A 25,305-nucleotide genomic window follows, 5' to 3' on the forward strand; every position below is an offset into this window, starting at 1 on the left:
AAACCGCTTCTGGCGAAACCAGAGCAGCACACGGAAATGCCGTTTACCTTCCCGCAGGAGCAATATCTATTTATCTACTTACATTTTGACGTGCTTTCAAACTGCTAGGTGGGCAGAAGCTGGGACTGAACAATGGGAGCTCACTCCGTCGTGGGGATTCGAACCGCCGACCTTCTGATCAGCAAGCCCTAGACTCTGTGGTTTAGACCACAGCGCCACCCGCATCTGGTTCAAATCCCTACTCAGCCACAAAGCTTACTGCTTGTTCTTGAGCTAGTTACTCCATCTCAACTTAACCTACTGCACAGAGTTGCTGAGGAGAGAAGTGCAGAATTCGGCAGTCGGGTTGCTCACGGGGGGCAAGACGGTTTGAGCATACGACGCTGATCCTGGTCCAACTGCACTGGCTATCAAATAGTTTCCGGGCCCAATTCAAAGTGCTGCTTTTGACCTATAAAGCCTAAAATGGCTTAGGACTGCAACACCCCAAGGACCACCTCTTCCCATATGAACCTGCCCAGACTCTGAGATCATCTTATGAGGCCCTTCTTCATGTACCTCCTCCTTGAGAGGTCTGGAGGGTGTCAACACAAGAACGGGCCTTTTCTGCAGTGGCTCCCCGTTTGTGGAATGCTCTCCCCAGGGAGGTTCCCCTGGCACCTTCATTATACACCTTTAGGCGCCAGGTGAAAACGTTCCTTTTTAACCAGGCCTTTAGTTGATTTGATTTTAAAATGTGTTTTTTTGTGGAGGGGAGTATAGGGTTGCTGTTTTTAATTTTATTAGGTATTTTGTGATTTTATATCTTGATTTTATTCTGCGAACTGCCTTGAGACCCGCTGGTCTACAAAGGCATTGGGAGGGGGGATTATTGGTTTGGTTTGGTTCTTATTTTTATTATGTATTCTGTGTTTTTTATTGTATTTTTATATTGTGGAGATGCCAAGATGAAAGGTGGTATACAAATTTAACAAATAATAAGTGGGAGAGGGGGAGTCCTCACATAAATTCCAAGATGGGAGACATACAAATGTGATGAATAAAATAATGATTAAAATTAATTACTAAATTAGGCTCACTGGATTCCTGGTTGTCTCTTAATTTTGAGACCATTACACAGAGAAACATGCCATCTAAGGGTCTTCATGGAAAGGAGGTTGTTTTCTGTCTCCCCACCCCTCGGCCACCTCTCCACAAGTTTCTCACCTCACACATAACCTTGACATGAGTAACTTTAAGTCGTTCTTTGGGGGTGCTAGTGGCTCCAATGGCATCACCCCCAGATTTAGGCTGGTCGGTGAGGACAGACAGCACAAAGTCACCCGGCTTGCTGAGGCTCTCACGAACCAAGAAAGTCCATGGCGCAGCCTTAGTTTGGAGTAAGGTCTCAGCAGCTGGGCCAGAAAGATGACCATGGTACCACCTGGGGAGAAGGAGGGATGAAAAACAGAATCAGGCCACAGAAAAAAGAGGGTAAGCATGGTTGAAGCATGGCTGGGGTAACAGAAGCAGCATACAACAAAGCATGATGATGATGAAGATGATGGTGATGATAATGATTATTTATACTCCGCCCATCTGGCTGGGTTTCCGCAGCCACTCTGGGCAGCTCCCAATAGAATATTAAAAACACAATCAAACATCAAACATTAAAACTTCCCTAAACAAGGCTGCCTTCAGATGTCTTCTAAAAGTCAGGTAGTTTTTTATTTCCTTGACATCTGATGGGAGGGCGTTCCACAGGGTGGGTGCCACTACCGAGAAGGCCCTCTGCCTGCTTCTCTGTAACCTCACTTCTTGCAGTGAGGGAACCGCCGGAAGGCCCTTGGCGCTGGACCTCTGTGCCTGGGCTGAACGATGGGGGTGGAGATGCTCCTTCAGGTAGACTGATAATAATGATACAGTATTTACCTAGCAATGATGATGTTATCAATGTGTTAATGATAACTATTATCTAGATAGCACTGTTCCAACTGCTTCCTACACATCATCTCCTGCTGTTTCTTTTATATAACGAAGTTGGCTAGCAATTCTATTTTAAAGCATTGCTTTCTATCTCCAACCTTGGACTTTGGGTAGCTGGGGTGATGTAGCTCTGCAGCCTCTGTTCTTCAGAATTATCTTGTTGCACAACCACCTGCCATTCCCATATTGGAGAAGAGTAAAATGTATTTAGTAATATACACAGAGAGAGGTAACACTTCGGAGGTAAAAAGGTAAAGGACCACTAGATGGTTAAGTCCAGTCAAAGACGACTATGGGGTTGCGGCGCTCATCTCACTTTCAGGCCGAGGCAGCCGGCGTTTGTCCACAGACAGCTTTCCGGGTCATGTGGCCAGCATGACTAAATTGCTTCTGGTGCAACAGGACACTGTGACAAAATCCAGAGTGCACGGAAACACCGTTTACCTTCCTGCCACAGCAGTACAGTGGTACCTCAGTTTAAGTACACGAGTTGGTTCCGGAAGTCAGTACTTAACCGGAAACGTACTTAACCTGAAGCGAACTTTCCCATTGAAAGTAGTGGAAAGTGGATTAATCCGTTCCAGATGGGTCCGCGGAGTACTCAAAAGTACTCAAACTGAGGCGTACTTAAACCGAGGTATGACTGTACCTATTTATCTACTTCACTGGCTGGCATGCTTTTGAACTGCTAGGTTGGCAGAAGATGGGACAGAGTGACAGGAGCTCACTCCATCGTGGGGATTCGAACCACCGACCATCTGACCAGCAAGCCCAAGAGGATCAGTGGTTTAGATTTAGACCACAGCGCCACCCTTTTAACACTTTGGAGCAACCATGACAACTGCCTAGGTCATCTCTGCATCACACAACACAGCCAGGGATTTGACAGGCGCAACAGCCACACCAATCAGAAAATCCCCGTAAGCAATCTGGGATTCATTGGAGTCTGCTAACCTCTAGAAACGGAGCATTGTAATAGGTCCTCCACCCTTCCCGAAAGGAACAGTTGCTGCAAGCCTAAACCTCAACAGGAAGTGATCTGATGATGACAAGGGACTAGAAGTAAACCCACTTTCAGATCATCCTCCTCCTTCCCGCTAGAGAAAACCAAACTGACAGTGTGTGTCCTGCAACATGACTTGAGCCGATGACAAATTGGGACAGCCCCACAGTTGCCATGGCAGCCATGAAGTCTTGCGCTCTTGCAGCTACAGCAGCCTTGGCACGGAAGTTGAGGTTCTCCCTGGACAATAAACTTAGGAGCCTCAACACCAAATGAAATATTCCCTGACAGTGTCATGGGTGGGAGAGTGACAGGCAGATTCCCTCAGCTGTCCAAAGTGCCCAACATAAGACATAAACACTCCAGACCGGCACACAAATGAACAGAAAGCCTAGAAACAATTCCGATAATATTTAACAACCATTCTTCTCAGCCCTCAAGTCTGGGTTCAACCAGTATTCTGGCGTTGAATCAAGCATCCAGGAGGGCTTAGCTGGGAGGTATTTATTCCCACCCCACCCCACCCCCAGCATCTCCCCGAATCTTGTTAATATAAACCAGCTAGCCTTCTTGTCTGCTATTAAAACATGGCTGAAGGAGATCTTATTATAAATTGTGCTGGCATTTAATAACAGTATCAGTAGACCAGAGGGCAATCTGGTAAACCAGGCATCCCCAAACTGCGGCCCTCCAGATGTTTTGGCCTACAGCTCCCATGATCCCTAGCTAACAGGACCAGTGGTCGGGGAAGATGGGAATTGTAGTCCAAAACATCTGGAGGGCCGAAGTTTGGGGGTTCCTGTGGTAAACCAACCCTGGACTATCTGGGTGAGAGAAAGAAAAAAACCAGAAACAGCCACAGGCATAAAATGTCTCAGTCTGGAAGCTGCAAAAAAAAATTCCCCTGACTCTTCCCACAGGTATACCATTCTGACACTTTTTTGTGTGGCCTTCTCAGATTCTCTAATTTGTCCATTAAAAAATGTTTTGCTGATCCCCTACTGTGATTCAGTGAAGCCCAAATGTTTGTGAGGACCGCTCCCCAAATAAACGCTTTCTCCCCCCCAATTAAATCCTCATTTTTATACTTGAACAGGCCCACTTCGAAATGCGGCCTACAGAGGGTTGACTGTGGATCAATGCGGCCCCCAGCCCGAAAGATTTAGCCATCCCTGAAATGCAGGTGCTCCTAGGGTTTGAAATACAGAAACAGCAACAGCTGCCGCCTTCCCAAAATAGCATTCCTGATTCTTTTCTCCTGAAGTCTCCATTTTAGTTTTAACCAAAAGATATGGCAGTTTCGTGATGCTCATTAGCCGCATTGGATGGGATTCAGCTAAGTTGTCGCATGCACAGAGCAAGGTCCTCTCACACAAAAAGACACCCCTCCTCCTCCCCTGTGCGCCCCCCAAATCTGCCCTGGGGGGTTGGGGGAAAACCCATAGCATGCTTAAGGGGTGCAGGGATCAGACAGGGGTAGGAAAGTCTTGGTGCTCAAGCAGATCTCTTTCCCCACACGCATAACCCACATAGTCCTACACTGAGTTCTACCCATTGTTTAAAACCAAAGGAGAGTTAAGTTCCCAACTGATTTTTCCTTCAGCTAGCTAGGCATGTCACGATTGTTTCTGAGCAAACTCCAGGCTCTGATGTTTTCAAGCAGTGCACATATAATAAGCAACGCAGCACGACAGAAGAAGAAGCAGGACAAGGCACTGAAAAAGTGTGGGGTGGCCATCGCTTGACACAAACAAATAAAACTCAGAATGAATGCTCAATAAGCAGGTTGCCTGGAAGTTACCCAAGCCAGACCAGTGGTTCAATTGGTCCAGTTTCGTCTAAATTAGGGCTGCCATATGTCTGGATTTTACCGGACATTACCAGGATTTCAAAGGCTGGCGTGATGGCCGGGGGGGATTTCCAGAAGGCGGTGGTTTGTCTCGGATTGAAAAATCACATTTATTTATTTTTGAATTTTCGTGTTGTTGTTGTTTTTAAAAAAGAACTTTTGGGGTGTCCTGGTTTTTACTTTTTGAAACATGGCAAGCTTAGAATTGACTGCCAACCATTACCTCAGCCATACAGAGGTTATTCTCAGCTAACTGCTAACTGGAGATGCCTGGGATTGAATCCTGGCTCTGCTACTGAGCTATGGCCAGGAAAGCTTTGAATGGAGGCGTAAGTGAGCCTACTCGGTTGCTGTTATGCTGTTTCAGGGCATCTTCATAGTGGCGTAGCCTGAGGGGGTCGTGGACCCGGGAACAAAATTCTGAGGGGATGCAACCTACAGCAAGATCCCTCACATAGCTGCAAAGTCTCCCATATTCCCTAGGAAACCCCCGTTTTTCCAGCTGTCCCCAGCCAAAAAAACTGATTTTTTTGTTTTCCCCGGTTTATTCTGGCGCGGTGGCCATTTTGGAACTGGGCGGAGCATGCTCAGAAGCAACTTTTGATGCTGCTTTGCCCAGTTCCAAAATGGCTACAGCGCGACTTCTGGTGCGACGGCCATTTTGGAACAGGGCAGAGCAGGATCAAAAGTCGCTTCTGAGCATGCTCCGCCCAGTTCCAAAATGGCGGCAGTGCTACTTCCGGTCTGCTACTTCCAGTCCAGTCCCTTATTTCTCAGGCCGGAACTTGGCAGGTATGATCCCTCACTGAGACCGAAGCAGCAGGGAGACAAGGCACACACGGCATGGGCCTTCGGGGCTGTGGTGGTGTCTCCTTCTCTTTGTGGCTGGTGAAGGGATGCCCGCCTGTGGGCAGAACCGCCTCTGGCCAGAGCCCAGACTTTTCCTAGCCTGTGCCAGTCCTTCCCTGGGGTCCCGGCGTGTGTTCTTGGGCAAGGCGGCACCCCAAGGAGGGAGCACAGAGAGGAGAGCCACCCACTCGCCCAAGACCTATTGGCAGCTGCCCTCATGCAGTGCGGCTTAGGAGAGGCGGCTGGGGAAGGGCTGCCCGTAGCATCCCGGCCTGCTCTCCACTGCCCTCCTCCTAGGCCTGCTGCAGCTGCAGCTCCGGTTCTGCAGGGACATGGCTAAGCCTGCCAAGGAGCTCCACTAAGCCTGCTCCCACCAGGAGCTTGCCAAGCTGAGAGGGCAACTGGCGAAGTTTGCCTATTGCCTCCTCCGTGACACCCGCAAGGAGGTTAGGGAGTGTGATCCTTGCCTTGCCCCGGGTGCTGCTAATGCATGCTACACCACTGGGCTTCAGACTCTGGAACAGTGGGCAAAGGGAGGCAGCCTGTGAAAAGCCATGTCACAGTGGGAAAACTTGTGGAAAAATAATTGGAAATTTACAAACTGCTATGTCTTAAGAGAAAAATTTTTTAAAATGCAACACCGATGGTACCTAACACCTTGGAAACTGTCGAAAATGTACAAAAGTGTCCCAAGTAACTGCTGGAGGTGTGGAGACAAATCAGGCACTTTCTATCACATGTGGTGGCAATGCAAGAAAATCCAGGCATTTTGGGAGAGTATCCTTTAAGAGAAAACTAGAAGCTCATCTTTTGGGGATTACAGATTTCAATATTCCGCAAAAAAAATGAAGGATATCTTTTTATACGCTACAGTGGCAGCATGAGTTCTCATCGCTACAAAATGGAAGAGTGATGAACTCCCCTCTGTTCATGAATGGATACAAAAGCTAATACATTATGCGGAGTTAGAAAAAAATCAGAAAAAAATATATAGAACAAACCAAAAGAGGAATTTGTCTCAAAATGGGAAGTTTTCAAAGTTTATTTGAAAAATAATTACAGCAGTTTAAACTCTGTCACAGCATTTGAATAATTTCAGTAGTAGTTTTAAGAAAGATATGAAATTTAAGATACATTAACAATTAGTTTATTTATTTATTTATTTATTTGTTTCTTATTTAATTATTTAATTAATTTAAGATAAAAGCGTGTATTGGCAACAAATAATATATAATTCTAAATAAGGAATGGATGGAAAGTCAGATTTATATTCTAAAGACCACGTTTTGCTTTATTGATTTGTAATTGGTTTTGTCTTGTCACTGTTGTTGTTGTTGTTGTTGTTGCTGTTGTTTGGTATATCAATAAAAAAAGGAAAAGAAAAGCCATTCAGCCATGTGCTTGCTAGTAGCACACATGCATTATACAGTCTGGACCAGAGACCGCTTTTCTCTACAAAAGTTATTTCACACCCGATGACCCAGATTTGGAACTAAGCTCCATGACGCATGTACTTATATGACACATGCTTGAAAACATAGTTGTGCCATAGCAACCCAATATATTTTGAGCTGTAAGTGTAAGCATATTAAAGGTAAAGGGTAAAGGGACCCCTGACCATTAGGTCCAGTCGCAGACGACTCTGGGGTTGTGGCACTCATCTCACTTTATAGGCCAAGGGAGCAGATGTACAGCTTCCAGGTCATGTGGCCAGCATGACTAAGTCACTTCTGGCGAACCAGAGCAGCACACGGAAATGCCGCTTACCTTCCCGCTTGAAGCGGTACCAATTTATCTAATTGCACTACATGCTTTCGAACTGCTAGGTTGGCAGGAGCAGGGACCGAGCAACGGGAGCTCACCCCGTCACGGGGATTCGAACCGCCGACCTTCTGATCAGCAAGCCCTAGGCTCTGTGGTTTAACCCACAGCGCCACCCACGTCCTAATATGGATATTAAAAAGGTAAAGGTAAAGGGACCCCTGACCATTAGGTCCAGTCGTGTCCGACTCTGGGGCTGCGCGCTCATCTCGCATTATTGGCCGAGGGAGCCGGCGTATAGCTTCCAGGTCATGTGGCCAGCATGACAAAGCCGCTTCTGGCAAACCAGAACAGCACATGGAAACGCCGTTTACCTTCCCGCTGTAGCGGTTCCTATTTATCTACTTGCATTTTGACGTGCTTTCGAACTGCTAGGTTGGCAGGAGCTGGGACCAAGCAACGGGAGCTCACCCCGTCACAGGGATTCGAACCGCCGACCTTCTGATCAGCAAGCCCTAGGCTCAGTGGTTTAACCACAGCGCCACCTGGGTCCCTTCAATATGGATATTAGGCATACCTAAAATCGTAAAATGTGTTGACCCATTTTTTTTTTCACAAATTGGTGTGGGACGGGTCTGTGATTGAAATAAACCATTAATAAATCTTCTCAACATTTACATAGCACTTTGGGGCATTCATGATCGCAAAAAGTTTTACAACCACCCTGTAAGGTAGGTCATTATCATCCTAATCGCCACCTGTATTTTGGTGAGTTCATTGCAGAAGTTAGATTTGAACCAGAAGTCACAGCCACTGCTCTGCAGCTGTGTTTGAGAGGTAGATTGTGGATCTCTTTCTCTCTCGCACCAGCTAATTTCCAATATTGTGTTCCTATATATATAATGTGTAAAGAACCAATAAAATTATTTCTGTCCCTGATTAGAGAGCACCGCTTTCCGATTTCTTTGTATGGAAGTTAGCACTTTGCAGAATCTTCCATAGCACTTGCCTGCTGTTCCCCATCCACTATGGAAACTCGGTTTTCTTTCATTTTTTTTTTAAATAGCACAACATGGTACACAGTTTTTAAAATAGTTTTTAAAATACGCTAAAAATGCTACACTATCTGATGAAGGCATTATTTACGGCAGAAGCTATATTTAAAAAAACAAAAACAGAGGATTGCAATGGAAGAAAAGGGCATGGAAAACCTTCAATCCATCTGGCCAGTGGAGTCCACAGTGGCAAGACGGGTGCTCTTGCCAACCCCCCTGGACCAGAGAGGACCTGTGTGGGCGAAAGGATGCATGACTCCCAAACAGGGGCCTGGGCCAGACTTGCTATTATCCTCTAGAATTAGAGCCGTCTAGATGTCTTCTTCCGTTTGGGGCCAAAATCCTGACATTTTGCTCCTCAGCTGGAAAAACTTACAATGACAATTTGTCACAATTGTTTTGCATCTCAGTCTCATTTTGCCTGACTGAAAAGCCTGAACGCTCTGTTTATCTGAACTTTAGCATACCTTTTTGCTAGGACAGCAAGCTTCGATCAATAGAATAATGAACTAATGTGTCTGTTGATTAATCGGAGGAGTTAAAGCTACAATTGCTTTTTAAAGGCTACTTTAGTTTTGGTACGTTGTTGCGATAGGAAATGAAAAATAGCATATTTAAAGATGGCCACCCTTTTTAACTTCTAAGGGGGGTGGGTCGGGTTTTCCCCTTGTTAATTTAAACTTTCAGTTTTCTTATATTTCCTTCACTCTCTTAAAAAGGAGCATGTCCTAATATTCTGGTAATTTTCAAATATAAATGTAATTGATTAGTAAATCACTCAAAATACAGGTCACAAATCAATTAAGCATTCTTTAATGATTTAATCAACCCAGAGAGCCTCAACTTGTTACAAATGTGTTTTGAAATTATAGCATAAAACCCTGACTCTACATCTTTTACAGTCCAAGTTGAACCACGATCTCTAGGCCACGGGGCAGAGCGGTTAACCAATCCTTATTATTATTATTATTATTATTATTATTATTATTATTATTATTATTATTATTATTTCTGGGTGGTTTTCGGGCATAGGGAGCTTGGATAATTTTAGCCGTATGTCAAGGAAGGGTGCCCTGAGCCTCTAGCTCTCTGCAAAGGTGAAGAAACAAAGCAGGGCAAGTGTGTTGTGTGCTGTGTGGTATATGGGTTGGTTGTTGTTGTTGGTTGTTGTGGTGGTGGTTGTTTGTGTGTTTTTAAGGATACTGTTGACCTGACACAAATCAAGTTCTGTGGAGTGTAATTATGGACTCTTTCTATTTATTCCATTAGGAAAGAAAACAAGGTGGCCATCTGCCATGGGTGCTTTAGTAGTAGTAGTAGTAGTAGTAGTAGTAGTAGTAGTAGTAGTAGTAGTAATTTTATTGAATTTATATACTGCCCTATAACCGGAGGTTGAGATTCCTGCATTGCAGGGGGCTGGACTAGATGACTGTCAGGGTCTCTTCCCACTCTACAATTCTACGATTCTAAGATAGATGTACGCAGCAAATACACTAGCAAATAAGAGGTCTCCACAGTGGCCGCATATTTGCTTCTGCTAGCCCAACAGGCACAAGGACCAGAAGATAAACACGGGCAAATATGAGGCAGGACAGGGAGAAATTATTGCTCTGCAGCCAACCAATGAAGCTTTTTGTGTGTCTCAAACCGTTAGAAGGGCCATAAGATTACATAAGCCCTGTGCTGTTTGTGTCCTACCCTAAAGACCTCATGACAATGGGCCAAAAGTCTTGTAGACGGGGGAGCCCTCTATGCTGATGCTAGCAGGGGCAGCTAGCTCCTGTAACCAAGAATAAACAGGCAATCCTGTGATATAGTACAGTGGTGCCTCACAAGACGAATTTAATTCGTTCCGTGAGTCAATTCGTTTTGCAAAAAATTCATCTTGCGAATCGCGGTTTCCCATAGGAATGCATTGAAATTTCTTTTTTTGCCCATAGGAACGCATTAATTAAATTTCAATGCATTCCTATGGGAAACTGCGATTCCCAAAATGAATTTTTCGCAAAACAAATTCGTCTTGCAAGTCACCCATAGAATCGCAAGATGCATTCGTCTTGCGAAAAATTCGTCTTGCAGGGCATTCGTCTTGCGAGGTACCACTGTAACTAATTTAAACTGAAAACATTTAAATGTGACACTTGTGGGATATCGTTGGGAAAAGAAAAAGCTAAGGAGAAAATCCTACATAAATCCAGAGTGGCGCCTTGTATGCCTCCTTCCCGCAACTCCTGCAGCCAGACTGGTGCCAAATGCATTGCTCTGCTTTCCTTTGGGAGGTAGAGAGGAGAATCTTGACATTTGGGCAGCCCAGAACCTCCAGACACACTGCCCAGGCTTGTTCCCCTGGAGAGGTCAGTTCGGTGCTGCTAAGGCAGCAGTTTGACTTCACACACACACACACACACACACACACACACACACCACACACTCCATTGTCTCTCGAGAAAAAGATTGCGGCCCACCTAGAGCAAAAGCTAGATAGATGTCCCATTTCTGCTGCCTAACTCAGACTGCAAAAGTTGAGCGGTTGCTCACAGGTCAAAAGGCTCCTGGCTGGCTGACTAGGTTACACTGGACTCCTAAGTTTTGCATGCCTGGTTTCTAGGGTTGCCAGACTCAATAGAGGACAGGACTTCTGTGCCTTTAATTGCCCTGCTCTCTTTTGAGTCTGGAAACCTTAAAGAGAAACCAGCAGACCCTTTGCTTGGAAATTAAACAAAGGGTCTGCTGGTTTCTCTTTAAGGTTTCCAGACTCAAAAGAGAGCAGGGCAGTTAAAGGCACAGAACTCCCCTGTCCTCTGTTGAGTCTGGCAACCCTACTGGTTTCAGTTAAAGTCAAATGAATCTGACGGAAGAGCAGGGCATAAAACTCAAGAGGAAAATAAACAAGGTGCTTCTTGGGGAAATTTTGCAGTTCTTTGGGCCTTTATTTTAGAAACTTATATATATGTATATATAAAAGTTTCTAAAGTTTCTCTCTCTCTCTCTCTCTCTCTCTCTCTCTCTCTCTCTCTCTCTCTCTCTCAGGTAAAGGGACCCCTGACCATTAGGTCCAGTCGTAACCGACTCTGGGGTTGCGCGCTCATCTCGCATTATTGGCCGAGGGAGCCACAGCTTCCAGGTCATGTAGCCAGCACGACAAAGCCGCTTCTGGTGAACCAGAGCAGCACAAAATGGAAACGCCATTTACCTTCCCGCTGTAGCGGTTCCTATTTATCTACTTGCATTTTGACGTGCTTTCGAACTGCTAGGTTGGCAAGAGCTGGGACCGAACAACGGGAGCTCACCCCGTCACAGGGATTCGAACCTCCGACCTTCTGATCAGCAAGCCCTATATATATGAAAAGCCCCCACCTGTGGAGCTGCTGTTCTCACCCTCTCAAAGCTTTAAAAATGACCCAGCCCTGCAGTTGTTGAGTGGGCTCCTCCTCTTCAGGGAGGAAACAGTTAAGCTTCACAGCTCTCACTAAGGAGGAAGCCACATGATGGAAAATCTTGGGGTGGGGGTGGAGGGAGAAGAGAGCTGAAAAGCTTTCATAAGTGCCTAGAGGGCAGAACTTTCCAACCGCAAGGGAGGAAGCAGCAGGTTCCCTGACCAACTGCTGAGTTTTGGATGCAAAAAAAACCACACCAACTGAAGAGAGGACAAAATATACATATTTTCCGTAAGGTGACACCATTGATGAACTGGGAGCACAAACCTATCTAGCACTCCTACCCCTCAATATCAAGCAGGGTGGATTCACAAAAGCCCATGCGATTTGATAAGAGAAATTCTTTGAGGGAGGGAGGGAGGGAGAAAGAGAGAGAGAGAGAAGTGAAGGCATGCAAACTTGCAACAGAAGCCAAAAAGTGTATTTGGCAAGGCTGGCAGGAGAAAGGGACACTTGTTTCCCCTTGCTCGGTCACATAGACTCCTGCTGCGTATTTAATGCAAGATCTCTGCATCTCACCTACACCACAACTTTCATGCGTGCCCAAAATAGCGAAATCAGAGGAAATCCAGTTTCTAAAAATAAGCTGGGCCAATATTGAAACCTTCACAAGGCGGGGTGGGGCTCCGGGGTGGGACGGATCTCTTAGTAGACGAAGGACTGAAGAGTTGAGGTTTTTTTAAAAGGAGGAAATATTGAGATGGGGGAAGATTAATAACCCACCCAGGATAGGGCAGAGATGGTGATCAGTTACAGGCATCAACGGGCCTGCTTTCTCCTTACCTTTCTGTGGTTGGATCAGAGCAGTTCAGCGGATACCTCAGGTCTATGATGGTCCCATCTTTATCTTGCAGGGATCCCTGCTGCTGTGTGTAATATTCAACCAGTTCTGACAAAGTGGCAAACTTCTCTCCTCCATAGAGGTCATAAAAGTCCCCCGTATTCTGGATACGGATGTGAGTTACCTGGTCACCAATCCTGTAAGGAGAGGCAGAAAAGCACCTGGTCAGGAAAAGTTGGAGGTGCTAGAAATTGTGGAGGGGAGCAAGGGGAGGCAGGATTAAGCTCCTTCCATGGGGTGTGTTGTCATCAGCAGGGTTTAACCTCAGCGCTCGTTTTAAATGCCAGCACTCGGCCCCAAACAAGTAAAAAGTTTAGCCTTACACACTATTATCTTTAAGGCACATTAAAAGCACATCAGACAAACAAGGAATCTTGGGAACTGTAGCTTACCCCCAATGGTGGTACAATTCCCAGCACCAGTACCAACAACAATTCCCAGGATTCATCGGCTGGGGGGGGGGGGTTGAAGATACTTTAAAGGTATTGTGTGCACACAGTTTCATAGTGGAGTAGCGGATAATAATTTGTGGCAGGGCAACGGAAAGGATGTTATCCATAAGATATGGCTCCCATTACGCATGTGAACACCTGATGTTTCTTCCAGATATAAACCGTGGGAGCGTTCTTTCCTTCTGAAGCAAACCAGAGAATTCTATGGGACATGGAATAGTTACTAAAGGTGTTTATGCTGGTCGAGTACCATAACAATAAACTAACTAACTAACTACTAAAGGTGTTTTTATTTGAAATGGCATACAAAGCAAATCTGGGGGTTCTGAGGAATTTCTGTATGAAGATAAAAGACTAGTTCAGGTAAGAAATTTCAGTACGATCATAGAATTGTAGAATTGGAAGGCACCCCGAGGGTCATCTAGTCCAACCCCCTGCAATGCCGGAATCTCAACTAAAACATCCATGGAAGGCGGATCCACGACAGACACAAAACATCAGGAAGAACTTTCTGACTGTGAGTCTGTGGTTCTAGTGAAATGTCAGTTGGATTTTCACATCCCTGAGATGGAGAAGAACTAAGCAGACAGCATATGGAGCGTCTCCACCCCCATCGTTCTGCCCGGACACTGAGGTCCAGCGCCGAGGGCCTTCTGGCGGTTCCCTCACTGCGAGAAGCAAAGCAGGCAGGGAACCAGGCAGAGGGCCTTCTCGGTAGTGGCACCCACCCTGTGGAATGCCCTCCCATCAGATGTCAAAGAGATAAATAACTACCTGACATCTAGAAGACATCTGAAAGCAGCCCTTTTCAGGGAAGTTTTTAATGTGTGGCATTTTAATGTATTTTAAATTTTTGTTGGAAGCCGCCCAGAGTGGCTGGGGAAACCCAGCCAGATGGGCAGGGTACAAATAACAAACTATTAACTATTATTATTATTATTATTATTATTATTATTATTATTAGTGTAGCATGACCACGAAGCTGGTGAAGGAAGTCCACAACTTTAAGGGAGCCTCTGTACCCTTAGCCCAAAGGCAGAAAAAGACCTTCCAACTCCAGTTTCTGGCAGCTTTCCAGATGCTGTCAACTTGAGCAATTGGTTGGCAACTGAGGGAGAAGTAAGTTTATAACCTGGGCTTACTTAACCTAACTAAATCTGGCCTGGCCGTTGTTTAGGGGTGGAATGGGGATCTAGTTGCCAGAAAAGTAGGTTAGGGAAGGAGAAACAGCTATTTCCTGCCCCCCTTGCTCCATTCCCCTCCATCTTTAGCTTTAACATATTGTTTTTTCACTGGCCTCCACCCTGAGTTTACCAAAACCTCTCCCATATCCCCCCCCCCATCCCCTGCAAAAAAGCTATACTTTACTTTACTTGCTCTGACCCAGAAAAATTCACTCCCAGATCCTGGGAATCATATGAGTTGAAACACCCTCCCACCAGATGTCAAAGAGAAAAACAACTACCAGACTTTTAGAAGACATCTGAAGGCAGCCCTGTTTAGGGAAGCTTTTAATGTTTAATAGATTGTTGTATTTTAATATTCTGTTGGAAGCCGCGGGAAACCCAGCCAGATGGGCGGGGTATAAATAATAATATGTTAGCTTTAACATATTGTTTTTTCACTGGCCTCCACTCCGAGCTAACCAAAAACTCTCCCATATCCCCCCATCCCCTGCAAAAAAAGCTATACTTTACTTGCTCTGACCCAGAAAAATTCACTCCCAGGTCCTGGGAATCATACGAGTTGGAACACCCTCCCACCAGATGTCATTATTGTCATTTATTATTATTATTATTATTATTATTATTATTATTATTATTTAGTCCAACCTCCTGCAATGCAGGCGTATGCAGCTGTCCCATACAAGGATCGAACCTGCAACCTTGGCGTTATCAGCACCACGCTCTGGCCAACTGTGCTATCCAAGCATAAGGAGAAGGCAACAAGCCTCCTATGGCCCCATGTCTCTCTTTAGCCCCTTCATTGAACCCATCAGTGCTGCAGTCCCTGCTCTCCTACCCAGACTGACTCTTGAAACCCCTGTTTCAGTTTGCCTCAGAGTTTTCTGGATACCATCTTTAAAATTAACTATGAGGACAGGCACAAGCGGCTGTTGCCCCCATCAATCGCAGAGGGAAACCCTCTGTGCGTCCATTGGACTGAACTATTTATGTGAGGTGGGTCCAGGCAAATGGACAGACAGTCCCATGGAAAGGAGGGAGAGGTCCGTGGAAGGGAAGGAGAACGGTGCTCGGACAATTACCTGACAGAAAGGGAAAAATCCCCCTTGTTTTTCCGACTAGGGCGAGCCAAAAAACTGCCATGAACTCCTCGTGCTTTGAGTAAGACCTCAGCATCGATGCCACTCAGATCACGGTGGAACCACCTGGATTATGAGGCAGGGAGAGAGAGAGAGTAGGAAAATAAGGATATAATAATAAACTGGGAGAAATGGAAGGAGGATGCAGCTTGCACAACTCAGTCATCATGAGGAGGTTTCCTCAAAGACTATTACATCTCAAGAAGGGCCAGAAGGCAGACATTCTTCTCCCAGAATCCTCTCCCCTCCACTTAGTTCCAGAAAAACCCTAGTTCACACATGCATGTTCGAACATCAACCAGTGAGCTTTTCAATGCGTTCATGTCACACATTCAGCTGTCCTTCATCAATGGCACATCTACACTTTCCATTCGCCCAGGTTCACCCAGGTTCACACTTTCCCCAGGAAAACCCGCTCTTTAACGCTGAATTGGAACAAATGGCAATCTGGGCTTCCCGCAGATTGGCGTTTGCTCCAATTCAGTGGTAAATAATGGGGGGGGGGGTTGTGGAGAAAAGTGCCTGGGCAAAAAAAAGTGCTCGGACACGGTGCTTTAAAGTGTGGAATTGTACCTAAAAATGTGACACAAAAGGCAGTCTGGATTATGCCTATGTAGGGGGTAGAGGGGTGGCTACCGTAGGCATGTGGAAACTGCCTTTAAGGCAACTTTCCTGAGGGAGCAAAACGCCAGCCATTAAAGCTAAGGCTCCCAACCCTATCTAAGTCCCAGCCGCCAAATCCATAAAGCTCCACACAACTAACAGAACGGCCTCCTTCCACTTCCACTCACTCACACATAACACAACATCCTAGTTGCAGTCCCGGGGCAGGAAGGAACTTTCGAAGTCTGGGATAAAGAAGAGCTTGGGCCTTCCATTTGCATCCCCAGCTCTTTCCTTACCTCATTGTCGTCAGCAGGCAGCAGGCAGAACCAAAAGAACAGCAAAACAATAGCAACAACTGGAGGGACTCGCTTTAAGATGTCGATAAAGGAGGAGTCCGCATCTACTTGGTGAGGCTGGCTAACTTTAAATGTTCCTTCGCTGCCTCTGTCCACCTACACCACACGTTTCCTGGGCCTCCTGGCTTCCATGGTGTCCAATGTCTGTTTGGGTTGGTGGGTAGGGGCAGACAGACCGAACCGAGGCAAGTGCACAGTTAAGAGCTGGCGTTCACTATTACAGGAACAGGAAGCATATCTAACTTATCGCCCCTATACATGCAAGCTGCTCTGCATGCACTTCTGCTTCTCCTTTTGGGGCCCTCTCCTTCCGTTCCCTCCTCCCCCCTGCACCATTATTTCGGGGGGGGGGGTTCGTGAGGCTGTGAGGGCAAGACTGCACGTATAGCTGACACCTGTGGAGAACAGACACTGGCAACAAATGCAGGGATGATACGAAAACAATGGTACCCAAGAAAGGTACGGGATACGGGATGGATACAAAGGGCTGTTTGTCAAGGCGTAGCATACCATAGCATGCTCATGTAACCATTTGGTAAGCTGGTTGCCCTTACTATTCAGTCCAGAGGCAGGGACAATTTTGCCACTCTCTGGCTGCTTCCCTAGATTTGTGATCAGATGGAGAAGTGTGGTAAGATTTGTCTCACAGCCTGCCAAGATGATATAGGGAACGAGCCTATCAAGTGGCTATATGCATACTGTGTGGTATGTTACTATTTGGGAAATTATTGTTTTTTATTTTATTATTTATTAAATTTGCATGTCCTTCATCCGTAGATCTCAGTAACATAAAATTACAACAGAAAAGAAGGAAGATGGAGTCTGCGGAACTGGCAAAGCTAAGAGCAAAAATTAAGAGATCAGAATGGTGAAACATTATCTGAGGATTGGAGACCTTTTGTAGAACATCTAAAGAACTATCACAGTTGCACGAAAACAGGAGCAGGATTTGAAATGTGAGCAGCATTAAGGCTAATAATTTAGGATGGATATATGGAGTGTTATAAGATACGGTAAAATATGCAGCATTAAAGGATAAACATAGAACACCATTGAGGGTGGGGTGGGTGGGAATACAACGCATAAATTAAAGGTAGTGTTGATGGTAAATGTAAACTTTTGAAAACTAAATGAGCATTTTTTATTTTAAAAAAGAATTACAATATATAAGACACAAGATCTCAGGGCTAAACCTTATAATTCTGGACTTTTTTTTTTTTTTTTGCAGACTTGACTTCCAGAGACTACAAACTTCCACCAATCCCAGCCAGCAAATTTGTTGTGGATATTGGTTGGCCATAATAAAGGTACACTTTAGAAAGAAAGCAAAAAAACAAACAAACAACCCACCTCTGTGAATTCTGTTCTAACAGGTCAGAACAGCTACGTGTGTTTGACCTTTAAATATTTACTGCCCCATGCAACCGCTCAGGTGGATTGTGCAATCGCCTTGGCCTTGTGATTCTGTTGCAAGAATCTCCTTCTGAAGAGATGCTGTCCTGCAAAACTACATTGCCTTGCTATGACTCTTTGCTGGTCTACACTGAACCTGCCTGCACAACATTTATTTAAGGGATGGTATCTTTTCAATAACACAGCCAATATGGTCAGAAAATGGCATGGCAAATAGACGAAAAGAACGCTGTTTCAGTTAATCGGAGTGAGAGCCAAGGGCTCTATTTAGTGTACAAACATTGCTGTAACCTTTAGATAGGGTTTTCAGGACCAAAAAAACGCAGCAAGCAAGCCTTCATTCCCACAGAATGATTTAATAAAGCACAGGTCTTCATCGGATGGATTGGAGATACTTAAGACTGGATCTTGACCACATCTAAGAGGGGTTGCACCAGAAACAGCAAAACCATCACCACTTTCTCCTTCTAAGTGAACACACTTTTTGTTATATAGAGGAGGAGGAACGCAGAACAAGAGAGCAAGGAAAATAGATAAATTAGGTCAAAGATGAAGATGACCCAGATGAAGACCTTATGCCAGGGGTAGGCAACCTAAGGCCCGGGGGTGGATCCGGCCCAATCGCCTTCTCAATCCGGCCCAGGGACGGTCCAGGAATCAGTGTGTTTTTACATGTGTAGAATGTGTGCTTTTATTTAAAATGCATCTCTGCTTTATTTGTGGGGCATAGAAATTTTTCCATATTTCCCCCCCCCAAAAAAAATATAGTCTGACCCACCACATGATCTGAGGGACAGTGGACTGGCCCACAGCTGCAAAAGGTTGCTATTGTAGTCCTGTTGCCTTATGCTATTGTAGTCCTATTAGCTGCTATTGTGTGTGGCAGGCAGAGAAGAGAAGTTATTTCTGGAAATTATGTATTTATATTTATTTCACAAAATTTATAAACAGCTTAGTTGTAACAGCAGCAATAACCCTCATTGCATAGGCTTCATAGATATGTGAGCATGATGCTTCTGATGAACAGGACTCTAGCCCAAGAAAGCTTATGCCATTAAAAATTGTTACTCTTTAAGGTGGAAGTGCTGCAGACCCTCCGAGTGTCCCTATTTTCCAAGTACAGCCGTCCCGGTTTCTGATTTGATCCCAGAATGTCCCACTTTTCCTTAGGATGTCCCTATTTTCATTGGAGAAATGTTTGAAGGTATGGAGTTATGTGACTCCCGAGCCAAGGGGATAACTATACAACCTTTAGAAGACATCTGAAGGCAGCCCTGTATAGGGACATTTTTAAATGTTTAATGTTTTATTATGTTTTTATATATGTTGGGGCAACCCAGTCAGGTGGATGGTGTATTATTATTATTATTATTATTATTATTATTATTATTATTATTATTATTAAATAGGATGTCCTTTTTTCATCAGAAATGTTGGAGATCATGTTGCTGCCATTTTGCTAAAATTGTACTATGGCCTTCTTCAGTAGTAATAGTAATAAGTTGTTGTTGTTGTTGTTGTTGTTGTTGTTGTTGTTGTTGTATTTATACCCCACCATGGGCAAATAATAATAATAATAACACACCCCTCAAGCACCTGGGGGGGGGGGAATTTCCAGAAAATTTATTTATTTATTTTGTGGATTTCCTAAAAAAAAAAAAGAGTGAGAAACTTCGAATTGTTTGCAAAGCTCAACAACTTTGACCTCCTCAAAACAAGCTTTTGTGTCCGGATTTTCACTCTCTGAAATATGGCAACCCTGTAAAAATAGTTTTGTGTTATGCCAAGCCCATCATGGCAGCCATTTTGTGGCTGGCACTCTCAAAATGTGGTTCAAAAAGGCTGGAGATCCCTAAGTGATAGTAGACCATTCGGATATTGGTTCAGGGCCGGCCCTACGGCCAGGCTGGGTGCCCGCCCGCCAGGAGGGTGCTGCACAGCTGCGGCCACCCACCTGCTGCGGAGCTGCGGCCACCCACCCGCCGTGGAGCTGCACCCACCCGCCGGCCTGGCCACGCAGCTCCGCCCGCCCACCGTGCTGGGAAACAGGGCGGGGCGGGGGCGCCGGAGGGATCGGCCGCACCACGGCGCCAAATATACTTAAGACGGCCTTGAATTGGTTTCAGGTGCCTTATCACTACCCTTACAATAATTTAAACTGTCACCAATCCCATGTCCAGATCCACTAGCTGTATTTTCCATTCACCAGAGATTAGACAGAAAAAGAGAAAAGGGGAAATCTATCCGCAACGCATCTCTGTTCCCATCACAACAAACTGATGCTTGATGAAATCAGGATGCTATAGCATTTCAAGCAGAAAGCAACTGAAGTAATTGAAAATAAACGTGGGAGTGGATGGGATTATGCAGATCCTCCAAGTGACGTCATTTTCCTGGAATGTCCTGCTTTTAGGACATCCCTGTTTTCATCGGGGAAATGTTGGAGGGTATGGTAGGGCGTCCCTGTTTTCATCGGAGGGTATGGAGTTATGCAAACCCCCCACCCCAAGCCAAGGAGATAAGTAACTATACAACCTTGAGAAGACATTTGAAGGAAGCCCTGTTTAGGGAAGTTTTTAACGTTTAATATTTAATTATGTTTTTATATATGTTGGAAACCTCCTAGAGTGAATGGGGCAACCCAGTCAGATCAGTGGGGTATAAATATATATAAAAATATTATTATGGAATAGGACGTCCCTATTTTCATCGGAGAAATGTTGGAGGGTATGGATTATGCAAATCATTGAACAGGGCTGAGATGCTTTGCATTCTATCCTGTTGAATCCTAAAAGTAAGTACAGTCGTACTTGATTTTCAAACAGCTTAGTTCTCAAACGTTTTGCCTCCCAAACGCCGCAAACCCAGAAGTGACTGTTCCGGTTTGCGAACTATTTTTGGAACCTAAACGTCCAACGGGGCTTCCGATTGGTTGCAGGAGCTTCCCGCAGCCAATCAGAAGCTGCACGTTGGTTTCCAAACATTTTGGAAGTCGAATGGACATCAGGAACGGATTCCGTTCGACTTCCAAGGTACACCTGTACTACCCAGTAGATAATGAATGCACAGTGACTGCATCTGCCCAGAGTCGATTCAGGTTTTAAGAGTGAAAACACCCACCAACCACCAATGGAAAAACAAAAGCAATAAACCCTATCCTAAAGGCATAATTGCCCACTGGGCACTTTGATGGTTATGTGTCATAAATTATCTAATGGGAAATAAGCAGATAGAGTTGGATGTTGAAAGACTGCCTTTCTGTTCTGCCAAAATGTGTGGTCAGGGTAGCCCCCCAACATCAAAGATTATGGTGCCCATAGACTCTAGAAGGTTAACTAAACTTCCAGATTCAGTTTCCTTACAGGCAGTTTTTGTTTTCCTTCGCACATATAATTCTTCAGTGAAGAATTAGGTTCCTCAACTCTGCTAGGCAAAAGTTTCGAATCCCTGATGGGACGGGAGAGAGACATACCTGCAGGATGGCATCAGGACCTCAGAGGTCCCCCACTAAGAAAGCTTGAGAAAACAAGGTTCCACAGCCTACAGTCCTTCTGGAAATAAAGGAGAGAATACCTAGAAACAATATATACAATATTCAGTGAGCACAAAGGCGGCTCACATGACATCAATAATACAGAAATCAGCCTCCAGTAATTTTTTTAATAAAAAAATATGAAACTAATATTGTACAATTGCTGTGCATATCTACTCTGAAGTAAGACCCCTTGAGTTCAATGGAACTTACTCCCCGGTAAGTGTTACCATCTTCTTCTTCTTTTGCCACCTTAAACTACACGAGGAAAGGCAAGGTAGAAGACTTCTAAATTTTAAGAAAGGGATAATGAAAGTATATAAATTGTTTTGTTCCACGGGGTGTTCGCCTCACAGCAATCTTTTTCCACTTCTCCTGAGGAGGGCAGGGGACAGTTTTGTCTGTTTCACCGCTCTTTGACAATGAGTTACATGAGAAAATTCAAAGAAAAATCTAAATAGCAAAAACATGTAGAAAATTTGTTTGCAATGCAAATGCTCTGTTCGTGTACTCTTTGGCATGCTGGCTACATTGCAGTTTTAACAAGAAGTGTGCATTTTCCTGAGACTTATCTATGTGTAGATTATTTTTCAAAAATCTCGTTTTCTAATAATTCAAGAGCCGGCTGCATCTCCCAGTATAACTAATTTATTTGCACATTACTGTCACAGCCCAGATCATTTTAAGCCATTCTTCATCTGAAGCTTCTGTTTTTTGTTACAACCATTTAAACACCCCCTCACCATCTAACCACACTAATTTTACAGTTCTTCCTTTTTGCAGTTTCTTTAACCATTCCGACAAGCTACCGGGCGGGTGAGTGTAAAAGTCGCTACATCCCCATCTCTCAATCACATTGAGACATCTTCCCAAACAGATTTGTATAACATTGCGTTGCTACTAGATCTGTAAAAAAAAACACCAACGAGCGCGTTCTGACATTACCAATATCTGCCTTAAGAGAGAACGATATATGCTCCTGCTTTTTGCTTCAGTTACTGGAGGCCCAGAGCCAAGCAAACTTTCCCTGGGGCGCCCACATTAAATCCAAATAGAAAAAGGCCCAGAACTCACGTTTACCTGCCCGGGCAAGAAGTCTCTTCCTTAGTAACATGGATACAGTAGAAGCAGTAGGAAGCCCCAGTTCAGATGGCTGTTCTAAGCACAAAAGGCTCCATTCTTTCCCTTGGCGAATGTCTCCCTGAGCTATAGTTAATAAATACACAAGGGAGTATGTAAGGGGGGGGAGGATGAACCTGAGCAGAGCAGGTAACTAGAGGAGGGACTGCCTGTTTGCTCCACCCATCCACCTTCTGCAGAGGCCCTCACTGGGTGAATCTGCAAGCAATTTGCAACAGAGACAAAAACAGGTTCATCTCTGAGCCAGATACCTCTGTCAAATGCCACTCATCTTTTTTTTCCCCCAGGCAGCTTTCTCACAGTACCCAACTCCTTCACCGCTGTTTTAGCCTCACCACAGATGTCTGCCGCTTTTTCAAAACTTAGGGGCCACTGTTGGTGGTTTATACAAATGTGCTCTTTTCTCACACAAGCCTTCTCTCCTTCGCCAGTTTGAATATCGATCCTCCCGCAAAGCTTCTGTACACAAGCACTACTAGCAAAGGTGCCTAAGAGGCCTAGAGATCATTGTCACCAAAGGGGTAAACTGGAATCTGGTTTGTGCTATTTCGGACGCCCTGCGATGGAATACTGAACAGAATACTGAACATGCACGCACAACTTCCTTGCGCAAAGGAAACTAAGCATGTTCAAAAGAAAGTTAGGCTGGAGCTCTTCTCCTTGATGGCTAGTTTTCTAGATGCAGGGATATTTTTAAAAAATTGTGATGGAGAAGCATTCCCTTATGGACTTGTAGAGTGAAACTGAAATGGTACAGCTCAGGACCAAGATGCAAATGACAGCAATAAGGTCTCCCATAATCTTTCACATCTGCTAAAGAGCTTCTAGGGACCTCCAGTTTGGACACTTCACCCTTGCACTTTCTGTGATTTAAGTACCTCTCCCTCAAAGCTAGGGACCCAGGTGGCGCTGTGGTTAAACCACTGAGCCTAGGGCTTGCTGATCAGAAGGTCAGCAGCTTGAATCCCTGTGATGGGGTGAGCTCCCGTTGCTTGGTCCCAGCTCCTGCCAACCTAGCAGTTCGAAAGCACGTCAAAATGCAAGTAGATAAATAGGAACCACTACAGCGGGAAGGTAAACGGCGTTTCCATGTGCTGCTCTGGTTTGCCAGAAGCGGCTTTGTCATGCTGGCCACATGACCTGGAAGCTATACGCCGGCTCCCTCGGCCAATAATGTGAGATAAGCGCGCAACCCCAGAGTCGGTCACGACTGGACCTAATGGTCAGGGGTCCCTTTACCTTTACCCTCAAAGCTACTATTAACTGCAGGGGGTGGAGAGGAACAAGTAGCCCCTTTCCCTTATCCTCTTCATGCCCAATGTCAACTCTAAGGCAAGCGGGGGTAGGGGGTGGGGTCAGAACGGGACTTAAGTCAGAGAAACAGTGAAGGAAATGTTAACCCATGGGTAGGCAAACTAAGGCCCGGGGGCCGGATCAGGCCCAATCGCCTTCTAAATCCAGCCCGCGGACAGTCCGGGAATCAGCGTGTTTTTACATGAGTAGGAGGTGTCCTTTTATTTAAAATGCATTTCTGGGTTATTTGTGGGGCCTGCCTGGTGTTTTTACATAAGTAGAATGTGTGCTTTTATTTAAAATTCATCTCTGGGTTATTTGTGGGGCCTGCCTGGTGTTTTTACATGAGTAGAATGTGTGCTTTTATTTAAAATGCATCTCTGGGTTATTTGTGGGGCATAGGAATTCGTTCATCCCCCCCCTTCAAAATATAGCCTGGCCCCCCACAAGGTCTGAGGGACAGTGGACCCTGCTGAAAAACTTTGCTGACCCCTGGGTTAACCCCTTTCCCTGTTTGTTTGTTCAGATTTCAGAAAGGGAACAGAATTGTTTTTCATGAATATGAAATGACTGGATCTCTCACCTCATGTGTAATTTGGCCCTCAGACACACATAATAGGTTTCATTACCTCAGTGAGCATTAAATCCTGTTTGGAGTTATTCCAAGGTGAAGTGCAGAGCCGCTCATAAGCAACAACCAATGACAAAAGGTGCCATTTTAGCACCCTTTGTGTTAGAATTACCAAGTGCATAATCACCTACATGTTCCCTGTCTGTGTAATGGAGAATTTGATTTCCCTATAGTGTACTGCATTTCCCCCCATACAAAGGATTCTGCTCTTCAGAAAGCAGGTCTCCTTGAATGGAGACAATATTTCTAGTTCCTTCATATCTTACAAACACTGATTTATGTCATTATATAGCATTGATCAGTACAGACCATAGCAAATATTTCAAGAATGTGACTTGTCTGTTCCTCCTGTTGCCCTGGTCATTCTGGAAGTTACAGAGTAGCGCAGGTCCTGTCTCTGGGGATTTATTTTTTGCATAACAAGTAATGGCCATGCCTTGGAAGAAATGCTCACCAAACAAAAGTTGCTCTTGTACATAACAACTACCTTCCAGTTCATACAAGATCTTTAAAAACAACAACAACACCTTATCTGAAGTGAGTAAAATGCGTATCTGTAAGCAGCTGGCATATCATCAGATACAGATTGCAATCTGAAAGTATTGATAAATGTTCCCGATTGCTAGTGGAAATTTGCCCTTATCGTAAGCTGATTCAAGTGCGTGAAGCGATAATGGAGCTCCCATGGCCCAGCATTTGCCCGACTGCATGGATCGACATGGTGGAGAACTGCCTTTGGATACAAGGCAAATTTCATATCCTGTGCCAACTGTCCTGTTTCTACACATTTCTAATAATC

At 44.9% G+C, this 25,305-nt stretch overlaps 1 protein-coding gene and 1 long non-coding RNA gene across 6 annotated transcripts in view; one reads left to right on the top strand and one right to left on the bottom strand.

The window, feature by feature from the left end:
- Nucleotides 1-22,679, bottom strand: part of PTPN6 (protein tyrosine phosphatase non-receptor type 6) — a 42,475-nt gene extending 19,796 nt beyond the window's left edge. Inside the window, exons 1-5 of one of the 5 annotated variants that reach the window (XM_035140291.3) lie at nucleotides 22,523-22,679; nucleotides 21,383-21,461; nucleotides 15,479-15,601; nucleotides 12,703-12,897; nucleotides 1,207-1,423 (exon numbers count right to left, since the gene is read on the bottom strand). In XM_035140291.3, coding sequence (XP_034996182.3) covers nucleotides 1,207-1,423; nucleotides 12,703-12,897; nucleotides 15,479-15,601; nucleotides 21,383-21,396 — 549 coding nt within the window. In that variant the 5' untranslated portion in view covers nucleotides 21,397-21,461; nucleotides 22,523-22,679. Of the gene's footprint in view, nucleotides 1-1,206; nucleotides 1,424-12,702; nucleotides 12,898-15,478; nucleotides 15,602-16,437; nucleotides 16,789-21,382; nucleotides 21,484-22,516 lie in introns of those variants that run through there. The other 4 variants (XM_035140292.3, XM_035140289.3, XM_035140290.3 and 1 more) reach the window with 4 other exon arrangements.
- Nucleotides 17,275-18,420, top strand: LOC148683387 (uncharacterized). Its single transcript, XR_015947319.1, has 2 exons — nucleotides 17,275-17,453; nucleotides 17,726-18,420. It is a non-coding gene; the product is annotated as an uncharacterized LOC148683387 (long non-coding RNA).
- Nucleotides 22,680-25,305: the final 2,626 nt, after the last annotated feature.

Source organism: Zootoca vivipara, chromosome 15, assembly GCF_965207765.1.
Source record: "Zootoca vivipara chromosome 15, rZooViv2.hap1.1, whole genome shotgun sequence".
Classification (NCBI taxonomy): domain Eukaryota; kingdom Metazoa; phylum Chordata; class Lepidosauria; order Squamata; family Lacertidae; genus Zootoca; species Zootoca vivipara.